The sequence below is a fragment of the Dromaius novaehollandiae genome, chromosome 5, assembly GCF_036370855.1.
Source record: "Dromaius novaehollandiae isolate bDroNov1 chromosome 5, bDroNov1.hap1, whole genome shotgun sequence".
Classification (NCBI taxonomy): Eukaryota; Metazoa; Chordata; class Aves; order Casuariiformes; family Dromaiidae; genus Dromaius; species Dromaius novaehollandiae.
The window spans coordinates 60,633,150-60,657,108 of NC_088102.1; the positions used below are offsets into that span (position 1 = coordinate 60,633,150).

The 23,959-nt window shown below is 37.9% G+C and overlaps 1 protein-coding gene and 1 long non-coding RNA gene across 8 annotated transcripts in view; one reads left to right on the top strand and one right to left on the bottom strand.

The window, feature by feature from the left end:
• Positions 1–23,959, top strand: part of GALNT18 (polypeptide N-acetylgalactosaminyltransferase 18) — a 318,319-nt gene that overhangs the window by 271,549 nt on the left and 22,811 nt on the right. The window contains exon 12 of one of the 6 annotated variants that reach the window (XM_026104502.2): positions 14,063–14,536. The exons of the other annotated variants lie outside the window; for them this stretch is intronic. Coding sequence (XP_025960287.2) covers positions 14,063–14,209 — 147 coding nt within the window. The 3' untranslated portion in view covers positions 14,210–14,536. Of the gene's footprint in view, positions 1–14,062; positions 14,537–23,959 lie in introns of those variants that run through there. 6 annotated transcript variants of the gene reach the window in all.
• The window catches only part of LOC112985687 (uncharacterized), a 207,284-nt gene that overhangs the window by 34,284 nt on the left and 149,041 nt on the right, over positions 1–23,959 (bottom strand). For both annotated transcript variants that reach the window (XR_003259801.2, XR_010389483.1), the window contains one exon: positions 130–252. This is a non-coding gene — a long non-coding RNA (uncharacterized LOC112985687). The remainder of the gene's footprint in view (positions 1–129; positions 253–23,959) is intronic.

Genomic DNA, 23,959 nt, shown 5'->3' on the forward strand with positions numbered 1-23,959 from the left:
ATCTCATTTCAATAGATACTCCATGTAGTTATGCAAAGAAAGAATAGACTGAATTACTGAAAGCTTTTACATCTTGTTCCTTGTACAGATTGTGGCCTTTGCGAGATAGTGATTCTGAATTATTCTTACCGGTTTGTATCTTACGAAATTAAATGATGTGCAGTGTTGGCACTAGCTGGACGATCACCCACAACCATATCCCAAACAAGGGAATGCAGTGTCGGGATTGCACGGTAGGAGTAAACTCGAGACCTGTGAACCAAGCAGAGAATTGTCGTACTAATTTCATACACCCTACTGCTGAGCATACATAGTGCAGGTGCATTATTACTGAAGTGGTGGCTAACACCAATTAACAGTTGCCAGTGGCTTTCTAATGCCTACTCCCATGTCTTTTATCCATATGTTAGCCTCAGATATCTGCGTACGACAGGCATTAATTTCAGTAGAGCTATGCATCTAAAGGAACAATTGTCTCTATGAACTTCTTCAGATTCTTTCACGATGAAAGCCACAGGGTAGAAAAACAGCATCATTAATTTATGAAGCATTTTAATTTATGCTGTACTTCTAATCCCAAAGGATGGAAATACACTCAATATGTATTTACAGTATAAAACATGGTGTATTGCTGTATAGCTATGTAATTATGCAGTACTACCTGCCCAACAGCTCAGAACAGAAAATGACTGTGATTCTGTTTAAAGAAATACTGATTTTGATCCTGCAGGAGAAATATAAAGAAAAACAGAACCTAATTATTCAATTAACTGAGTCAACAGACTAGATTAAATCCCATATTTTTAGTAAGGCTATCTGATTTTAAATAACCACTGTGGTCAAGTGCTCAATTTTACATCTCAATCAATCACAAGAGAGCACTTCCAGAAGCCCGAAAGCCCCCGATGCTGTGTTGGTGTATAGGTTCAGTACATCAGCAGCACTTCTTTCTACTTAGCTATTCTTTGCCTGTCTTTGATCAAATATTACCCTAGCTTGCCTGTACTTAATACTGGAACTAATAGGATAACTGCACAAGGTGTCATAGCTGGAGGACAAGGAACCTGAACTATTATACTGCTTAGATATGAGAAAGTGGTATTTAATGTTTTCTCTTCTTGTTGCCTTAGTAAATTTGTCCCTAATGCATGTGCAGCTTAACCAGTATTTTTTTCATATTAAACACTTCTCTTTCTTTAAAAATAGGTATTTTAAATTACTTGGGTTTTAGACTCCTTGGACTATTTCTTATTATGAACTTAAAATCTCTTTAACCCCATTTATGCAGAATAAAATTACTAATTCTCAAAGCCTTCAGTCTTTCTCCATCATGAATACTTGACTTAAATGTAAACACCAAAATATATAAGCAAAACCTTCACATGCAAAAAAAAAAAGAATTAAATACAAATAATGCTACATAATATTGTGTTTTAATAACTGGTATTAAATTTGCTTGCAGTTATTGCTGTAGTTAGTGGAAATGAAAGCCTTTTCTTGTACAGTTTTAGCCTTATATTTGGAGTAATTTTCTAGTAGCAGGTTTTAATCTTTGCAAGGTAGGTGTAGAACTCGCCAGCTAGAAAGTTTTTGTGTGAATGCAGCAGTAAAAGAAGCTTTTAGTGGGTGCATTTCAAGTCTTTTCCAGCATATCACATTATGCAGTATTTACTCTCCTGAGGACTACATTTAAGCTCCAAAGACACTTGTGCTGAATTAATTTAAAAGGAAGTTAACACATTGCCATGTTTTTCCTTCAAAGCAGATACCCTATTTGCAGATTTCAGCATATAATTTTCAACACCCCATTTACTTACAAAGAAGTTATTTCTTCTAGTTCCACATTATTTTCTTAATTTTCTGATGTCCAGATAAATTCTCTCCAAAAATTACAAATGACTGCTTCTGATAGCAAGGTACTGCATGGCACTGTATGACACACAATGTCATACAATGACACACATGCAAAAGAAGAGCCAAATCCATCACTTGACTGATTAACTAAGAAATCAAGTGACTGGGTATCAGGAGACCTGAGCTCCGTTCTCGGTTCCTCCTTTGTTTTACTGAACCAAACGCTTACTGTGTCTTGCTTTCCTCAGCTGTAAAATCGATGGAAGTACTTTTACCATTAGAGTATGTCTTCTGTTATTCTAATTTCCTAGACAAAACCAAAACTTTGTCCTGATCAAATCAGTAAAAGTTGCATTTTTCATTCCAATAAAAACAAAGGCAATATGTATGTAAGCAAGATTTGGTTACCAAGTAGTATCCTACAATCCAGTTTCAGATGAAAATACTTTAGCAAATGTTCACTTGGAAGGCAATTAAATCAGGATGCAAGAATCAGGTATATGATGACAAGAAAAGAGGCTTTGCTACTTAGTGAAATGATCAGGCCATCAAGTCTGGTGTCCAGAACCTGGATAGTGATCATCACCTGTAGTGATGCTACATAGCGTAACAGACAAGAAATACATTATTTCCGTTATTGCCTGAGTAAATTGTGCAAGGCTTGTGCTTCAGCTGCAAGGAAATTCCTTTCCCAGTACCAATTATAATCAGCTTATAGCTTTCTGTGGTGACTGGGGAAAAAGCCATTTCAGGTAACTAGGTACTGTGACCAAAGAAGTCCCAAAGAGCTAAGCCTAAATTCCCATGTTAGAATATGCAGACTGACTGAAATACTAGTACAAAATCCTTTCTTAATTTTCTTCAAATGGCGCTCAATTTATTTCTTGGTCTCCAGAGCTAAGTTTAATCATAAGCGTATAATGATAATGCTAACAGTTTGGTTTCTGGGTTAAAATAAGTCATACAGCCCTCATATTAAGCATTCGGATTAGAAAGCCCAGACGAAAGCCCCCAAAAGAAAAAGAATGTTGTCATTTGCTATTTTTGTTTTCCAATGGAATTTCATTTTAGTAAGAGTTACATTTCACAAAGAAATAGGAATGTATATTTTCTCTCATCTAAAAACCCTACGTCTTTGGGAATCCATTAAGAGGTCTAAGCAAATCATGTTCCCTCTTTTCTAGGGAAAAGAAAAAAAAATCTTGCTTTTTTTTAATCGTGTTAAAAGAGGTTTCTTGTGTGCCTGGCTGAAGATGAATAACTAGATATTCCTGTACGCAAAGGTTGGTAACAATAATGTGAACTTTCCTTTACATTACATTTCTGGGTATGCTGTGTTAGAACAGTATTTTCATTCCTGAGAAGAGTATCAGGCAGTCAGATGCTCATACGCATGACCTTCAGCTGCACGCTGTGAAAAGATTTTTCATTAGCAACCTAATGCTGCATCTTGTGTTCACTCAAAAAAAGGGAAGGGAAGGGATGTTAACAAGAGTTCTGCATAGGAAAACGATGCAAAAAAAAAAAAACCCTGTGGAAAGCAACATATATAAAATGATGAATCCTACAAAACCAAGCTAACCAATAAAACCTAAGCATACATAATTTGCCATATCACAGATCAGAAAATTAACTAACTAGATTAATTACCTCGTCTAGCAGCCTGCCTCCACCAATGGTCAATTCTTGCTCTTTCACAGAAATGAACCCTTTCCAGAGCCAAATGTTCAATGTACCATGAGGGGGAAATTCCCTTCTTGACCCCTAACACGCGCTGTTCATTTGTCCATACCATTATCTTAGCATGCCTACAGAAAGTTGTTTCATCAGTGCTCTTAAAATTAACGCAGCTCTTCAGAAAAAAAAGTCAGTCATTGACTCACAGATGCCCTGTGGCAATGAATATGATAGGTTTTCTACACTTATATAAATCACAATAGTTGTTGCAAATTTATAGCTAACAATCATTTTTTCCTTAGAAAGTTCATTTACCAGTTTTCCATCAGTATTTGTACTTTTGATCACTAAAGTCAGATCCCAGCAATTTTCATTTACATCCTAAACGAGGTCCTATTCTTATTTCATTTTAGTCTATGCTGTAATTCCTCATCACCTGAATATTCCATCACACTTTAAAGCGTATTTGTTGCCTTTCTCTGTCTTCTACTTTAGACATCTTGAAGCAAGCCTAGATCAAGCCAGATAGATCCAGCCTGACTTGTTTGCAGAAGTCATTTATATGTAATCTCAAAATGAAAGAAAAAAGGTAATGTTTATAAATTTTCCACAAAATGTACTTGTAAAACATGCAAATAAAACCAGTGTCTCCAGCAATCCCACCTTTTTCCTAGTTATCATAGTATTGTTTCTCTACACAGGCAACTACTGTGTGGCAGAATCCATGTGAAAAGAGATTTCATATGCAAAATTTTCTATTTATTAGTTAGACTAAAGTTACACTGCCAAAGACATTGGTGCTCGGCATTATCATTGGACTCTCCTTCACTAGGCCAGGGCTCGCTCAAGACTCTGGAGACTTTCAGAAACACAGGAATGACCTATATCAGAGTTTGACCTGCATGCTGTAAGGATGTATAAAGCACAGCATTTCTTGTTGTTAACTTGTATATATACATCTTAATTTCTAATTTAGAACTTAGGCGTGTAGCATTTAAAGCACTAAATAGCCAGAGTATTTCATATCACTCGCTACAGGGGTTTCTGCATTTACAGGTTTCTGAATGCTACAAAGTAGGACAGTTGGCAGTATATTGTGAAAGCAGCGTGTAGGAGAGAGACTTAAAATAACCTTTCTTTTAATAGTGAGGAACAAATTTCAGAAAATGTCAGCATGTGAATCACAGATCCCACGAACATGCATTCCTAAAGCTCACTCTGTTCAGCTTTTATGAGTGTCAGTTCTCAAAAAGGCATCCAATTTAATTCTAAATGAACTGTCCTATTAACTTGTTACTCAGGGCAGGAGCTGTAGTCAGAAAATTGATGCCCGTTGTCATCATCTCCATAGAATGAAGCTAGCTTTCAATCCTGAGTATCGTCTTCTGTTTCTACAAAGGTCTTATTAGGTGAATCTGGCTATTAGATGATGAACCTGAATACATCATCATCTGGATGTGTTGCCAAAACAAAACGAAACTATATTTTTGGCTGCAAATTCTGCATTTAGTCAGAATTGTAAGGACTATACACGTACAAAAGATCCTCTATTTTTAAACTCTTTCTCCAGGAAACAGTGTTGAATAAACAAACACCTACACAGTATACCAACAGTGTGCACTCCTGCAGATATTCTTCTAATACGTCAGGAAGATTTCCTGACCATGGCTGAGACATTAGAGTCCCATTTATACTTTCTGAAAAATCCCTAATGATCTCTCTGGTCTGAATAATGGATTTTACTACAAAGTGTTCTCAAATTTTCAGTTTTGTCACCATTTTCTGTACTAAAATGCTTTTTCAGCCATCATATCCTAAAAAGCTTCTGTGTATTTCAGAGGAGACTTCATTTTATTCCTCTGGGAGTTACTATTTTCTTGATCTTGCTATTAACAGTGGGCCTCTGTAATCTGTTATGCTGGAGTTTAGTACATACATGAAAAATATTACTGTTTGTTAGGCCTAAATCCATACATTTTGTTTCTAATTTCTGTATTGTTTTTCTATAATTTGTTTTCCATTCTAATTCCATTCTCTGTATGACACTGTGTTTCCTCTTGCTAGGTTTAATTGCTCCTATTTAAATACTGTAATTAACAGTGTAGTGTATTTCCAGTAGCTTTAACTATTACATAAATTATTTAAATGGTTGTTTTTGGAACCTGGCTGCTCTGTGTTCATGAAGCGTATGTAGATTAAACAAAAAAGTAAATGTACAGTCCATTAGTTACTAGAACCTTGCATGGATGTGCAGGTAAGGCTGCATCATTTGATTTGTCACAACTGCAGTAGTAAAACTTTGTTGCCTCAATATGAAAATGTAGCATTTATATGAAATCTGAACAATTATTCAGAATTCTCAGTAGTGGAATGTGACAAAATAATGTAAACAGAGTAAATTCTTACAACTGTTGAATGATGTGTCTGCTTCTGTTGTCAGTGGATGTTTCATAGGATTTAATCATTGTATACAAGTGAGTGGACATAAGAGCAGCTCTCAGATGGCTGCCTGACAGTAAAACCTAGCTACAGGGTGAGGAGGAGTGGGGTGTTTTTTTTATTTTTTTTTTCCCTTAACTTAAGAAATGGTTTGGCTGATCCCTATTACAACTCCAGCTAAGTTTATGGCACTATACCCAGCAATTAGCTTTGGTTACTATTGAGAAAATACCTGAAATTCACATTTAGAAATAGTGTCCAGTATATATTTCCATTTGCCTAACTAACTGTAAATAGCACTGATTTAAATAGCTGGCAGACTACACCTTTCTAAAACATAACATTACTGTATATAATATTTCATACACATAATAGCAGTTACCTGCACCTTATTTTCACAGTATTGTTATCAAATGTATTAGAAACCAAGTCACTTCAAAGAAGAAAAACAGCTAATGATATACTTCACTCAGGAGTTTTTTAATTTAAGCAGAATTCATTTTGAAAGACTTAACAACTTAGTACATTTTCCAGTTTGCTTTGCTTGCAGAGCACCTGTTGGTCAAAGAGTTGGAAAAGTTGACTTACTACTTTAGATTGGAGTAGTAGTTTAATCAATTGCCTCTAACCTTAAAATCTGGAGGTACTTCAGACCTGAATGCAGATTGGGATATCTAAGTATTTTCAACAGAAGCATCCTCAGACTCTACAGTATTGAGTCCAAACACCCATCAACTTCAGGAAATTAAAATTCTGGAACTATGTTCATCTTTTGGTTGATCTAACCATCATTTGCAGAAAGCAGTCTGTCTTATTTATCTGAAATTCACTTTTATAATGATGTAGTCTGCTTCCAAGGAAAGTGAAGTTCTTTGCTTACTTGTGTTCATTGGATATAATGAACCCCAAAACCCTGTATGTTCAGTGAAAGTTCAAAAGTTTGATTCTTCTCTAATTTTGTAGTTAACATGTGGCCTACATTTAAGCACATATATATTTTTTCCACCTTTGCTGAGTAACAGATTGTCATGAAGTCTGGAAAACTGAACCTAGAAAACCTGAAGTTTTCTCTCTAGAAGAATATAAAATAATAATAATGAATATATATATATATATAAATCAATATTTAAGTTACCTATTGTCTGAGGTAATTTAAACTGTACTGTTAAATTAGGCTTTCAAGATTGAACGTACAGAATGAACATACTCTTGCCTGCAACTTCTTACTAGTCTGAAAAACTATCAAGTAGTATAGAAATAAAACTATGTATGTATATGCATGCGTGTATACATGAATGTGCACGCACACACTCAACACGCTGACAGTGCCAGTTAAGTTGGAATTTACATTTTGAACCTAAGTTTGATTATTCTGAGAAAGAAAAAACACTATTTTTGATTATGAGGAAGGCAAATATTTCTGTCTTCTCATATTCAAAAGAGGGATGGTAGTTCCATTATTCTTTTGATATTGATTGAGCGAAGCCCTCGCTAGATAGGAGGAGAGGGAGAAAGAAGGAGGAACACAGTTGATGATAAATTATAAAAAACCTTATGAGAGCAACATTATAAACAAAGATGAAGTAGCTGTAAGCCCTCAGGTGAGTGTTCTTTTTTTTTTTTTTTTTTTTTTGACTGAAATTGAGACAAATTTTTATTTGACACTGATCTGCATTAAAGTTAGTCTCGGGCTATTTTTACTATTCTTAAATTAAAAGCTGGTATTCTGAGGAAAGCAGAAATTAAAAACTCAAAAAAAAAAAATCAGTTTTTCCAAGCATTAGATGGGTAATACTGAAAATACACAAGCTACTTGGAATAAATTATGGACCTTTTCCTATGCCAACTTTCTCACTTCAGCAACATCCATACAGAAGTGACCACACAGACCCAAATGGCTTGTGAAAAATCCAGTTATTTTTTAAGACTAAATTTTTCATCAATAGAAATTTACCCCAGCGGTCTGCAGAAATAAATGAGAAGATCATGCATTCTGTTTAGAGTGGAGGTGATCTACAATGACCTGTGATTTTATATACACCTCACCATCATGCTTTGATTCAAATGTATCAAAGCATCTGCAAAGATTAGATTTGCTACTTCAAAACTAGACTGAACATGTACATGTTTGGGTCATGGATTGTGGTACAAATAGAAAATTATAGACTAGTGAATGCAAAGTTCTATACAGCATATGTGATACAGGACTGGATATACTTATTAACCTACTAAGACTTTTTATTTCAAAATATATACCGTTAGACAAGCTGATGAGTACTTTTTTTTTTTTTAAAGTACAGTAACACAAACTTTTATGTGATGAGCAAAAGGTAGGTTTAAACTCTTAACAAATGCACACACCTTACAGTAACTTGTTAAAAAGAGCCATCGCTCTTTTACACTCACACTATCCTGTTTTTCAGGAATGCTGACCAACTGTAGCAATCATTTTGTATAGGTTTCATGCCCAAGGCCTCTTACTAGGTTATGAAGCCCAGGTTCAGTCTAAAGCAACCACCTCACCTCCCTGTTTTCCCTTTCCAAGTGCTTTTTCTGAGAAATTGGGGAACCCATTACAACTAGCAGCTCACAGAACCCATCACACCTACCTAAACAACTTGAACATCATGGATCACATCTGGCAGACATGCTGAGCACAAATGGAGAATAAACTGACCAAGTCAATTTTTTGTATTTACTCAGCTTTAACTATGCTATAAACCCACATATGAAGCTTTCATTTAAAATAACCAAATTGTGTGAAGCAGCATCTTTGTTCTTTTCCCACAGAATGTATTTTTGTTCATCTGTCAAAACACAATGTTGGCAGTCTGACTTCAGAGTAACATCCATTCCTTTCCCTTCTGAGTAAGGGAATGGAAAACTACTAGGTTCTTTCCCCCTCCCCTCCCTTACAGAAGAAAATTAGAGAGTAAATATGATGGTAAATTTCTATTAAATATAGCCAGAAATCAAAAATATTCTGACCAATAAAATCTCATCTGATTAAGCCTGTCTTTCAGTACCTGAGACATCATTGATTTTTTTTTTTTTTTAAATCTGATTGTAGACAAAATATGAGTAACCCTGAACGGCAAAATAAGAGTAACCTTGAATAAAAGTTTCAACCTATAAAATATACCAAGAAAGGCATTTATAGCAAGAAAAATCTTTTAAATTTGTTGGCCACAGCAAAACTTCTGAGCACAGTGGATATATTTCTGCTACAGTAATGTTTTGCCAATGAAACTGTGGAAGAATATTTGAGACCTATGGTCAAATCCTACTTCTGGCCCTAGTACACTGTCCTCTAAAACAATCTGGCAATCTCATATTGAAAGATTACTACGATCTTATATTGTAAATATACAAGACTTTTAGTGAGAAAAGTCATGAACTGTTGAGAACTTTTTTTTTCGGCTAGATATGTTACAGAAACTTCCTAATGTATCTTCTGATTTTTTTTTTTTTTGCCATGAAGTCAAAGAATGCTTTGTTCTGAATAGAGTTTATTTGAGGAGCATAACAACAGTATCTAACCCTATTTCTGCAACAGCAATTGTATGGAGGGGCAGGAGTTCCACTATGTAGGCGTACTGTATGCAAGTTTCTGCAAAAGAAACTGTATTTAATGTCTTCTCTGGTATTTACTAAGAGAACTGTACCATTACTCTGTCCCCTTCTTAGCCCTCTGGATGGGAAGCCTTCTGGCCACTTAAAGAAGCTTTATGGAAGCTTTCAACTAAGCTTAGTTCTGCAAGGACCAATATCCATTAAGGAGCCATCCAGCTCCATTATGCTACAGCACAAGTACAGGAAGGGGGAAGGTAGAACTGTGCACCCACCACCCCACAATAAACCACAAAACAGTTCAGCAAAGACTAACTACTTTGCACAGCTAATCAGCACTCCAGCTTTTACCTAGCATAGATAAGAAAGTACAGTAATTCTAAAGGAAGTCTACAGTGCTGGGTTCCAGCATCTCTGTTACGTGAGCCTGGCATTCAGGTTCATGCACAGCGAAAGATACACAGCCAGCTTTTGATGACACTGATCACACAGGAACAGCTGTGTTTCACTGTCACTGGTTATACCTTTGACTAGCATACAGACTAGAAATTTGAAGTACTGGTGTATTAGTAAAAACTGCTTTGATATTACTGAGTGTACACCTAATAGAGTAGATGAGCCACTGCTTTAGCTCACATGCCAATAGTTACTGGTCACAACAGGCTGATGCATGACTATGCATGAAACAGTAGTTACATTAAAAGTAGGCTTAGGAAGCACTAGGTCAGTTTTATATGGTCTAATCATACCAGCAGGAGTAAAGAGCATTTGCGCTTGTCACAGGAATTACTGAACTCACCTTGCAAAACCCATCAGGTTTTCAATCAAACTTGTTAGTGCTGTCACATTCAGTCCATTTTCATATAATAGTTGACCTTAATTTATTTATCCTTCTGAGATTTCTGTTGCCTTTAAGTCGTCTCTTGTCATCAGTGATCTTAATCCTAACCCTGTTCAACTGGGCAGAAAAGGCTTATTTTCCTCCCTGACTTGTTTCTGCCTAAAGAATTGTATTTTATGCATCATGGTAGGAGACATTACCCTAGGCTATCAAATTTTTGCCTTTAAATTGAAAATTAGAGGTCCTACGAGGATGGGGAAAGGGAACTAGATAGGCAGATAACTTGCCTTTCACTTTCAGTTAGCCTGAAATGCTATAATAGACCATTTTGCTAAGCAGTAAACACGACTGCCATCAGGTTTTTATACGAGTTTTACTAAATGGTTATAAATAAAGGACTAAAGGACAGCTTTGTTTTTGCATTTGGCTTGAGCATTCCAAATGCTAATGATTATGAGCAACTGCAGAAGCCATTCAGGAACAATCTGATTTGGAGGCCAAACCCAGGTCAGAGTAGCAAAATGCAGCTTTCAGTGACAGTCGCTTGCTTGCTCTGAGTTATCCAGTTAATGTGCTTTATGAATTATGCAGCTCACTAATTCAGGCTTTGCAACATATACTGGGTGCATTGTCATTGCCCTAGAGATAAGAGACTGAGTGCTCTAGCAAGCTTGTATTAGACATATGGAAAAAAAAAACGCACAAGAAAATTAAATAATATAACAGTAGGAAATTTTAAATAAGCACAATACACATCCTTCCCTCTGTACTTCAGAGCAGTTCTTTCATCCACATGACTACTGAAAGGAACCAAAACTGTGTAGACTGCTACCTCTCTGCGGGATTAAGCCATGGTTCTGCACAGCCCTCACATCTCTTAGGAACTGAGTTGTTCTGGTTCTAACAGGACTTGAACCTTTCTGTTTCTCTTTTGTAGAAAAAAAAAAGAATCACCTTGCCAAAAGCATCTGTGCTCTCCAGAACACTCAACTCATACGTATTAGCCACCACTTCACTTTGCTGTCTCTTTTATGTGTCATACAGCAGGCTCCAATGTACTCAGCAGGCTGAATTTCAGTAGCCACTGCAGAGTGCTTTGCAGCACATCAAACAGAGCTTCCTAGGCTTTTCTTCTCCTGAGTCACTTGTTTCTGTTAAATGCTGGATTTCACATGAGGGCACATCAGGAAAGAGGATGGGTTTCTGTGGGGCTTTTTTTTGTTTTGTTTTGTTTTGTTTTTCCTTAGGAGTGGTATTACTTTGTTTATATAGCTGCCTCTATTAAAGTAGTCTCACATACACATCTACTGTAATAACTGTCTATGCTCTACATGATTCAGAAGAGAAGAAAAACATTCTTCTCCATTATGAACATCTTTTCCTTACCTTGAAATCTTCAGCAGAAGTTAGGTTGGAGGGCAGAAAGAAATTTCAACTCAGCATTTAAGACATTAGTGCCCTGCTACCTAGAGAAATCTACAACACTAAATTAGGAGACTAAGTTCTATACACAGTGTTTGGGGAAAAGAATAGGCACCAAAGAATGGCATTCACAAAATCCAGCCAACAAACTAGGCAGCTGGCCGAACTGAGAGGCTGAAAAGGCAGATGTAGCCCATACTCCACATTATGGTTAGACCTGAGCTGCTTCTCTCTCCTCACAAACATAAATTCTGAGATCAGAGATGAAATCATAAGATCTGAGCCTCTGTGCCATGCAAAATTGAGTCAACACACAGGGGAAGAAAAAAAAAAAAGAAAAGAAAACCCACTGGTATACATTTTACATTATAAGAAACTGAGGCTGTATGCTTCACTACTAGGAAAAAAAACAAGATTGTAGCAATGAAAAATTATCCATTACCCTGGAGATATGAAGGACCTAATTCAGAACTCACAGAATTCATGTGGAAAACTCTCACTGACTTCAGTGATCTTTGCATCAAGGCCAAAGTAACTTGGGAGGTTGGGGGGAATACGAGAACAAATGGCATATACTAAAGCTTTGACTAATTTCCCATCCTTGTTTCTTTAAATAAAAGTTTTTGTATATCCAGCAGTTATATTGCTTATAGATAGAGTTTATGCTCTCACCAGACACATTTAACTACTGTTATTAAAATGAATGTCAATAATAGCTATACAGCAATGGGAAAATACAGTTCACTCAGCATTCAGTTATGGAGGTATATTAAAATGCCTGTTTGTCTAGCAATCAGTTAAAATTGTGTCTAGAGTCTGCACCTAGGCCCTTCAAGGAGGGAGCCTCATGTTTTGAGTTTTATGGATTATTCTAAAAATGCGCACTCTCTCCCTCTTACCCAAACCATATTTAAACCTTAGAGCTTTTAAACTTAGTTCTGTATTCAATTTTCCAGTCTCCAACTGTTTTTTTTTTTTTTTTTTTTTTTTTTACAAGGGTCATTCGTCCAGAGAAAATACTTACTAGGTATCAATGGTATGACAGGAGGAGAGGGTGGACACACGCACACACGCACACTCTCCACCTGGGTGAAGTGGACCCTGTACTGAGTGGAATCCGTTACCCTTGCTTGAGGAAAAGCATTCCCTGAATACAAATCTCAGCATTTTGATGGGATTTATGCTAATATTCTTATGATTATAATAAATCAGTCACGGTTGTGACTTTTTAATGCAAAGTATAACAGACTTGAACAACCTAATGTTTTTTTTCCCCCCTCCAAAAATAGCAACCCCACCCCGTACAAGTAAGCAATTTAAGTATGTGGCTGTTCTTTCTGTACTTTAGCTCTACTGATCTGGTTGTACTGAGTTACACTCCTTTCTTTGATTAGCAGATTAAGCCAGTAATTCTCTATTACACAAATCCAAGATACTCTAGAGACAGACAGACTTCCAGACCACTGAACAAATTATTCTACTCTGTATATTTTGGAAGAAACTTCCTAGGCACTAATATGTACAAGTTACTATTATTAGACAGGAGAGAGAAGGTGAAAGAACAAACTGAAACCATAATTAAAGAAAATGTGTAATTTAGGTCATTTACATGATGACGATTTAATTGTAGTTTAGACCTGCAGTTAACTATGTGGTAACCCCAGTGCTTTAAGATTTGCTGCCATGCACAGTGAAGATAAAGAGGGCTTTAATGTAGGAATATTAAGCTGCCAAATGAATGAAGAATTGATACTGAGGATTAACAACGTAAGATTATAAAAGACAGTTCTATTCAGAATTCAAGGAATAAACTGTTTTAGGCATTTTATCTTGTATGAGGGAATACAGAACATCCTGGGCCAAGACACTGGTCCTCTCTGCCGCTCTTTGATGCTTCAGAGGTACAGCAGAGCCACACAGCTAGGTAACTGAACAGGAAAACTGTTCCAAGAGCTTTCAGCTAATGGTTAAAGAGCATGACGAGAAACAGCTGAATTCTGGGAATCCCATTTGCTGAAATGGTAACCGAGCAATTGAGGCTATTTCAGACTGCGTCAGAGATTAAACCAGTCTGTGACAAGAGGCATCTCCACTCCAAATCCAGCCTAGTGCTTATCTTGTCTCTGAGTAATTTTTCACAGGAGCAGAGGACAACAGTAAAGATGGACACTGCGATGCTCTCTAACCTATATCATCACACAGTAGCAATGTATCAAGATAATATTATTTAATCAAATTTTTTTCCCTCCATCTTTAAAGGGAGGCCCTATCCAGAACCGAAAATCCAAGCGTTGCCTGGAATTGCAGGAAAACAGCGAAAACGAATTTGGATTTCAGCTCGTCCTTCAGAAATGCACTGGACAGCGCTGGTCTATAACAAACATCCTGAAAAGCTTGTCATCATAGCAGACTAAATTCTTCTATCCAGTTCTTTTGCTACTGTGTAGCAAATACTGCAATGTTGCCTGCTGTACTGTATTCCCCCTCTCCCCCCCCCCATTCCTTCTTTCCTCTTTCCTCTCCCTTTGATTTTCTTTGTGAGTGTGTGGAAGTTGGGTTTGTGGGCTGAATATAGACATTTTTATTTCATAATGATGTTTTCATGGCATTTATAGATACGTTGAATGACAGGTTATGGTAGGTGATCCTAAAATATTTTGCAACTGTAAATAGCAAACAAATGGAGAATATTTATAACTCAAGCTTTTATTGAATAAAAAAGTACAAACACTATGATTGTCTAGCTGTCTCCATGGAAATCAGTTTGGAAATTAAATGGAGATTTCAGTGTTTTCATAAACCTGAGCCTGATCTTGGCAACTAGCTGCCAAGTACCAGTATTCTCCAGACACACAGTAAAAAAAATCCTACCTCGGCCATAATACATGGGAGGAAATGGCAGCCAGCACCACGCTGCTCTGTATGCATTACGCCCAGCGACAGAGAGGTGATGCTAATTCCATGGCGTCAATAATACAGGCTGTAAAAGTTTCATGATCTCAGCTCACGCCTTCCCTAGGTAAACAAAGTAATGGCTAGCATATTATCATCATGTTCTCTCTTATAAACTGGGTTACAAATCAAATACTAAATTAAAAACTAAGCTGCTGTTCTCCTGCAATCCATCATTTTCTTGCCTATTAATTTTTTTCCCCCAGAGTCAGGAACATGAAGGTACAAAAAAATAAAAATAAAAACAACAGAGAAGGCAGTCACAAGAAGAAGTTTGATAGTGTTTATTTTCCATGACCAGAACGGAAAACACCACAAAGGTAATGCTGGCTCTTCAACCAAGTGGACATAAAATGGTTCAGTTCTACAGCCCTAAGTTAACGCGGGAGCTTCTAAAGCTTCAGCACTGACTTGTGTTCACTATAAATGAAAACAGTCAGATATATGAAAAATCCTAGGTGGAGTGTGTACTTCCTGGACAGCACAAATAACTTAATTAAAACCTCCTGCAGGATTATGGAGGGGAGGAACCAGCTGAACTAGGGGTGGGTAAGGGGGTTACGTGGAACAGGGCTGCAGCATCAGTAACTTGGGTATTTACTCCACTGTTGTTTCCATGCATAAAGAAATGAATGACCTAGGGAGTCTTCTTCAGGAATCAGAGTGAAGCAGCAGCTGCACACCAGCTTATGGGAATATTCTTTTTCTCCTATTGCCTCTCAAAGGTTTTTGTAGATCCCTGCCAAGTTACTCACACCATCCTGGAGGAGGTTTTATCACACAGGGAAAGAATGCTGATTTCCCATTGCAATACAAAGCTTAGCTTTTAACAGTGTTTCCTTATTCCCCCATTTATGTTTTAAAAGGTACAAGACCAAGCCAATGCTTAGTATGTACAGCCTGCTCCCAGATACTAGTCCAACTTCTATCTGTGCAAAAGAGAATCCAACAGCCAGAGCTTCAGACTCACTAGATCGGTGCTGTGGACAAAAACTTACTTTGAGATGCTCTAAAGATAGAACTACATAATGCACCACTTCAGAGGAGCATTCCTGCTTCTCCTGCCACCTCTGACAGACAGCTAGTAACTTTACTCCTGATACCTGGAGATAGACACTTAAGACAGCAGCAAACTACTTCAGAGAACTGGTCCCACCCAGCTGTACTGCCCAGAGTTCACAAGCTCCTCGGGGGCTATGCCACCCTCTGCAATACAATTCACTGGCTCCTCAGAAACACACCAACACGCACCCACACATGTGGGCTCTGCCTATAACCAATCTTGCCAAAGCAAGTAGGATGAGGCATGGACAGTGGTCTACTTTCCAGCATTAAGAATTTGTCCAACATAGGTTAAGAATTTGTCCAACATAGGTTAAAAAAAAAACAGTATTAAAGTAGCTTCTTAAAAATCAACTACTGCATTTCAGTTTCTCTCCTCAGAAGTCTTCCATTAGCACTCCCTATTTTCACATATGTATGTAAACTATATGTGCAAATTACATATGTATGTCTATGCATATATATTTTGTTTTTAATGTACTGTTCCCTGGCTATCAATGACTTGGAGAGAATGCCTTCAGCCAAGAGCAGCAGCAAAAAGTATAAATTCACTCAGCCTTTACTACTACAGCTCAGACAGTGTGAATTCAGTGTGATATCATTTCATCTCAGCTAAGGCTAGGAGAAGAGGATGGAACAGTCTGAGGAGTTAAACCAGGAAGACTATAATTACTGACCTCTTTATTTCTGGCAACTTTTATCTGTATGTAAATTATCTCTCTTTTATTATTCTATTTGTTCTTTTTATTCTGTTGTTTGTTACTTTAAATGGCAGTCATAACCTCTTTGGCGCTGGTAATGTGCCAAGCTGTCTTTACAGACATTCACATTCAGAACCAGCTAGTCTCATTTTTCTTAATGACTGTTTAATAAGTCATGTGGCACATTAATTACATGTGTTCATCCTTCTGCTATATATAGTTACCATTTGTTAGTTTCTCAGAGAAAAAGCTGCAGAGCCAACAATAAGAAAACAGTGTGTAATAGCAAATAAAGATGGACTTCACACCTGCATTCTGACCAACTTCAGACATCTCTCAGGCCTTTGGGGGCTGAAAACTCCCATGAAAATGGGAAAGAACATAAAATAGCCCGAGTGTTAGGGTACCACAACTGGAAAAGATCAAACAGTTTTAACTTCACTTTACAGACAACAGAAGAGGTTGTGCTTTGTGAGAGTCAATCACCTTGCACACTGAAGTGTGTGCAGAGTGCTGATGGGAGAGGGCTCAGTACATGGCATGCACGACTGTTCTAACCAACCCCAAGTCCAGCCACCGATTAACTCATTTTTCACAGGCAAGTATCTCCTGAAGACCAGGTGAATGAAGTGCAAACAGCCAGTTCAGCCAGAGAAAAGCACAGAGCTTGTACAGAGCAACATGACATAAACTAAGCCTCTATTCAGCAGCAACACCAAGACTTCAGTCATATCATGGAGATGCGGCCATAAGGGACAAAATGGGCAGCTTGGATCAAACCATTCTCCTCTGCTTCTTAGAGGCATACTGCACCCTGAGCAGTTATTTTCTAGCCTTTTATGAGTACTGTAGTACGCTGGAAGACAACATCCGGCAAAGACTTGACATAAGTGAAAGGAAGATACTGAGCTCTGACCTGTTTTATTCCACATCAAAATGTTTACTCTATGTGCAAAATTTGCCCACAGAAGACTGTCACTCCTGACCGCACCGCAGCAGTGTGTTCAGGTTCTCTGGTAAGTGAAAAGCACTTAACAGAGCCAGGTAGTCTCACCAACTTGTATGTGGTGCTGTCCAGCCATACCTCCCCTACGCACCAGTTTCAAGGCTGTTGGCCCCGTTGATTCCCATGGGGGCCTGCACCGTTTGCTTCAGCCCCTCTAAAAACAAACATTACGGGGAATCCCTCAGAGAAGAGTGGGTTTAAATTTGATCCTAGTGTAATTCCAGTAACTACAATGGAATTACCAAAATAAACATAGAAAAAAAATCACTAAAGTCCAAACTTGAAACATTACTTCATAACACACAAATTTCAGCTATTTGTAAAATATATACATTATAATAGGCTTTTGTTTTGAATCACAAAGTAAACATTTTTACTTGATAACTTATAGAAAAAGGGAAACAGGTATAAATCTGGGGCTAGGTCTACTAAAATAACACAGTAGTAATTATGGAGGTACATAACAAGTGCTATTATTACATGCCTCACTTTAAGGTCTCAGAAAAAAAAATATTTTCTTTTATATGCCTCTTCTCTTGGAAAACAGAGAAAAAAAAAAACCCCAGCAGGACAAGCACAACCAAAAGACAGAAATATCTTGTGCTAATATTCTGGAAATATGCTAACTCTTGGTCACAACCGCCTCCTCCTCATCACTTTACTTTTCAGTTACACAGGAATTACATAGATATAGCAACAACGCCTTGTACGGTAAAAGACAAAAGTCATCAGCTGCCTCCAAATGACCAAAACTATTCCCAAATCTGCCTTTGCAATGGTGAGAGGGAAAAAAAGAGAGAGACAGAGAGAGAAAGAGACAGTTAGCACTTCTGGCAGAGGGCATGAAACAGACCAGAAAAATCCAATCAACTCACTCTTCTTCCTGCTGGTACAGAACTGCTCCCAATATATTTTGATGACTTTTTCTTGATAATTAACAATAGTGTATCTACTAGCTGCTGAGGTGGTTCTTACAATTAAAAGAAGAAGAAAGTTTCAAGTAGCCCTCAGCCGCCTTCTTACTGTACTTCGTCAAATATTTACAGACAACATATAATTACTTTTTTCCATTTCCTTCGCTATCATTCAGCCAATTGTTCATACCAAGCTATTATTGACAGTGGTTTCTCAAGACGAGAAGAGTTCCACCCGCAACATCTGCACCTGTGGCAAGGCACCAGCAATAAGAAGGAAAGAGACTATGCTGACCACATGAGCACAACTGTGCACAGGAAGAAGCTTTTCACACCCTTGGGGAGAAGGTACTAGCTATAGTAAAGCAAGCAGCTGTCACGTCATTCTGTACTAGACAGCACTGAGTACTCTGAGGGAGATGCACAGAGAAGCATAGTGCTGAGATTTCAAGGTGGTTTTACCATTCTAGGTGGTATTACCATTCTATGGTAATAGAATGCACCAGAATTTTGTTTGTATCTTAAAAATACATACATATTTTATATACAAAGCATGAGGATGCATGCAGGCACACACACACACACACACACACAGGCTGTTTACTGGCAGAGAAGATCACATTAAAGCACACTTCATCCAACCATAGGATTAAAAACATGGAAGTGAGACACTGAAGAGTAAGGTTTGGGAAAAATTTTATCATCAGGCTACCCAGAATATCATCAACAACATACCCCAACACTCAGTCGTACTACCTCTGTTTTTAACAGAGACAAAAAAAGCAGAAAATAGCTTGCTCACATTTGCTGAAGTGACCATTAAGGTTTTTCAACAAGGTTAAGTCAGAACAACGTCTCAAAACTGGAAGACAAAATAGACCAATACAACACATCGTATCATTAAAGCTTTCAACAGTAGTACTGCTTTTCCATCAGCAAGAATACACAAAGTTTTAAAGATACTGATACTTTCTTACCACCAGGAAGCTGTACAAAATCCTACCTCTTGTGGCAACCAAGCTTGAGTGTCTCACAACCCAAGTCTCTGCCTATCCAGGAATCTCTTGCTCCCTCATTTATCTACAAATAGACAAGCCAAATATTTGGGATACAAAAATGCATCTCCTTGTCAAAAGAAAACAACCTTAGCATAAATCCACATGAGAGCAAATCTAGTCCCCAAACCTCACCCACAGCACAGGACACTAGCTGTAGGGGCTTGCCACCTCTCAACCAGGCTGGAGGGGGAAGGGAAAGTTCTTGTCAGCACACACGAAGGGCACAGCAAGCCTCAGCTTGTCATTTTGGCTAATGTACTTCCCTTCACTGCTATCATTGTTAAACCCTCTTAACAGCTTAGTGCCTCAGTTTCCCATCTTCAACACTTGTTCTAGATACTAACAGCTTACCTCAGGAACACCTGCTCATTTCCTGAAAACACAGCAGATGAGACTCCTGTATTTAAAGCACCCATATGAACAAACCAAAAGCTACATTCTTACCTTTGATCCTGTTAGTAACAGGTTTTATATGTATTTTTGTTATTTACTGTTATTTTATCATTTTCTATATTTGGACACTGTTCAGCAACACAGTGACCACTTGATCTCCAAATGCTATGGAAATGCTTATAGTTAAAGAGCAGATACAATATGGCCATCATAAAAATAGCCCCAAATACTTCTACAGATAATCTTGAATAACCAGTGACAAACCACAAAATGGAAAACTCTTGCTACTTCCCACAGTCTAAAAATTGCTAAGCAGTTCTCTGACCCAAAGCCAGAAACAAACATTAGCATCAAAATGCTGAAATTCTGTGCAACCTACTGTACTGATACCTGCTGGTAAGAGATGAATCCTCACCCAGTATAAATTAGCACATATCCGGTGCCTTTGAGGAACAATATCAATTTCAGCCTATGAGGATTCAATCTGGACCCCCTAAACACCTCACGAGCAAGACTCATGCTGAATTCCATAAATAACCCCTGTTTACACATGAACCTAAGCAGCATTCAAAACTCACAAATCCACTGTGAACCCTAAACAACAACAACAAAAAGATCCTACTAATCAAGCTGGCTGCTGAAAATATCCTACTATACAGATGAAAAGGTACAGCACAAGCAGTACAAAGACAATATTTAAAAGTTTTCCCATGGACAGCAACTTTCCAAAACAGATCTTGTGCTGTAACTATTTATGGCAAGCACACCTAGCCAGATTGGGCAGCCGTTTGGAGAGATCCTGTTCTAGTAAGAGATGAAAACGACCACCATCATGCTAGATAAATCAGTCACCTGGATTTTTACTGTTCCTGTACATAATATTGTGCTCATATGCTTTGCTGTTTGCTGTAGAGCACATTTTACCTGGGTAAACATCTCACAAGAAGAAACCCAACCACCCAAAAAGGATATTAGTGATAATTTCAGATTTCTGGCAGGTACCACTCTTCTGATCAGTCTCACTTTTCTGTTCTATAGAGGCAGAGTCCCAACTTAAACTGAACTGCTTTGAACCCGAAGTGGCTGAATATATATTAGATATCTAACCCTTCTGCCTACCGCTGAATGCGATGTAAGCCACCTCCTTTTTTCCGAATCCTTGTATATCGTGCCTAGGCAAAAGGGGTCACCTTACTATTTTGACTTCTGTATGCTTAGAATTCAAAGAAGAAAGGGGAGAGAGGAAGGGAGAGAGGAAGCGAGGAAAAAAAAAAAAAAGCCTACTCTACTCTGAAGTTTTATAGCATAGAGACAGAAATATTCAAGATGACACCTCAGGCTTAAAACAGTTTACATTTAAACCTCTGTACTGTTCCACAGCATGACTTTGTCTACCTGGTCTCACAATTAATAACTCCTGTAAAGGATGGCAAATTGGAATAATTCTGCCTCTTAAAAATGATGCTTTCAGATATTAAACCTTTGACTGTAGTTTCCCAAGAGACATTAGATCACATGGAGCTTTAGCCATCTGAAAGGATCTGTAACATTACATATCACATACAAGTTCATGGAAGTCAAGGTTTACTGATAATTTCAGAAGCTGGTCTATTCATTTAGATTTCAGATTGCCTGCAGAAGCTGATCTATGGAAAACATTCTGATATCCTCTCATGAAAGATGAGTATTACCAGTTAACCAAATTAGCTAGGTATCCGTCAGCTTTTCTTGTATGTCCATTTCAACAGGACTGCTTGAAGAGTCACAGGCTTCCCAGAAGGAACATGATTATTAAAATCTGACCATCGATCACTGAATTATGGCTTATTGATCTCATACCTCCCTTTTGTCTCAATACAATGTCTGGCACTGTTAGGAGCACTGTAGAAACAACAGACTATTACTGATCACAACATGAGTCAGAGGTGCAGAGAAATCTTATTTTCAGCAGATCAAGTCACACCTCGCACTTCCCCACAGACTACTTTCTGATATACAATATATCACTGGAGATTTAAAAAATGATCAGCTGTGACAGAGTTCAATAATCGCTTATAATCATGGGTGCTAATTTACTCTCTTGATAGCAGGACTGCTGGAAGAAGGCTATAGTAGTGTAATCTGTCAGCAATTCCCCCTGCATCCAGGCAGGGCCGGTGGCCGGCACTGCATGAAGAGGGACCGGAACAGGACAGGGACAGGGACAAAGGCTTGGGGTTGCTCCGTGGTGCATCTCCCACGAAGGCCTGGTTGCAAATAAAGCTTCAGGGGATTACATGACAACACTGTGCATCTTTGCTCTCCAATTTTCTTTACCAACTGATTTTTCTAGATCATCAAAGTAGGAGCATGTTAGCCTTAATTAAACATGTCTTGCATCTTCTGCAAAAGGAACATTAGTTTAACAGTTATTTTTATTCAAACCTTAAAGAACAAGAGACTTAAAGTCTGCTCAAGATTACAGCCTACTCATGAGCCAAACTGTTCAGCTCAGGATACACTTTGCTTTTTTAAACTTACATGAGAAGCAATTATGTGCGCAAGTGTTTTAAGGTCTCTAGCTTCTTCAGTACATTACTCTGGATTCAGTTTTCTGACCATAGCTTTTCTCCTTCTCACGGAAGAGATGTTGTTACCATGGAAAGAACAAGGAGGTTTGTTTACAGTCCAGAACTCACTTCTACCTTCTAAAACATTCCAGACATTTCTAAGGTTTTAAATGGGTTTCTTGAGTGTTAACTTCTGCAAAACTTTGCATTTGGCTCCCAAATTCCTCTGTATTACTGGAGATCCTTGTCTAGTTCTTTGATCTGACAGAGAAGTTTGAGCAGTTTACAGCACATGGCAAAAGAAAGACTATGGTGTCATAGTCAGTATTTTACCACCTTTGTAAGTGTTATGTTTTACAGCACAATGGACATGTCTTTGAAGTGGTCTAGAGCCTTCTCATCCATGTAGAGACAGCATAGGACTTCAAAGTCAGAGAGCAAACATGAAAATACTTTCTTCCGCTATCGCAAATTTTCTTCCTTGGAGCTCATAACCAAAGGAGTAAAGCACAATCGTAGATATTGATGATTTAGTATTTGCACCAGCAGAGCGGCAGTTACCCAGCTAGAATGGAAGTGCAGAAGAGCACTACAGAAGAGAAGAGGAAGAAGAGGCTGATAGCCAGCTTACACTAGCCTAAGGCTAGTCTATTTTCACATTTACAATCTTCACATAAAATTTACCCCAAATGCCTTTTTCTTTATATAGTTATAACACCAATAACAGTTCATACAGCCTCACCAGCTACTTAATCCTTTTTAATGTCATCAATGATTCGTATCTGACCTAGTTAGGTTTCTTCAGTTGTTACTGTCAGTAAAATACCCATAGGCACAGTCCTTAGAAAGCCTCCTGTGGAGTTGACTGTACTATTTTTCTTCTCCTCATGTTTCTTTCCACTTCTTCCCTTGATAGCAATATTCAGAAGACTCTGAAGCCATGTTTGTTCTAAGCTGAGGATTCACGTGTAGTGCTCCTTGGGCTTGGAGCACTTTCCCAGTTCATTTTTTGGTGATGACAAAAAATTACATGAAAACAACTGCCAGAAAAAAGAACAAACTGCATTGTACACTACTCCAGAATCATAAAACCAAACAAAAAAAGGAGGAAAAAGATAGTAGTGGAAGAGAGAGAGGATGCATTAATGCACAGCACAGCTTTCCATGCCCTTTAATGAGACTAAGTATAGCATTTCTTGCTAAATTGCAACTGGCAAAGATGATAAGGTGAACTCTGCACTACAACAGAAGACCTTGAGCTCTTCTGACTACAAGGGCAGTTGCTGGGAACAGTCCCTGGAGTACTAACTTCCCAAAAGGACACTGAAACAAATTAAGCAATGCATCTACTGTTCTTTTTTTTTCCTCAACAGCATGAATCAATCGTGAAGTATCCTGTACTTTATCTGGTGATGCTTAAGTATGCCCTGTACATACACGCCTGAGGAAGCAGTATTCCTGCCTATGCACAGTGCTAATCAAACTTCTTCCTCAAATGGTAGTGCATTCCCTTCACCATTT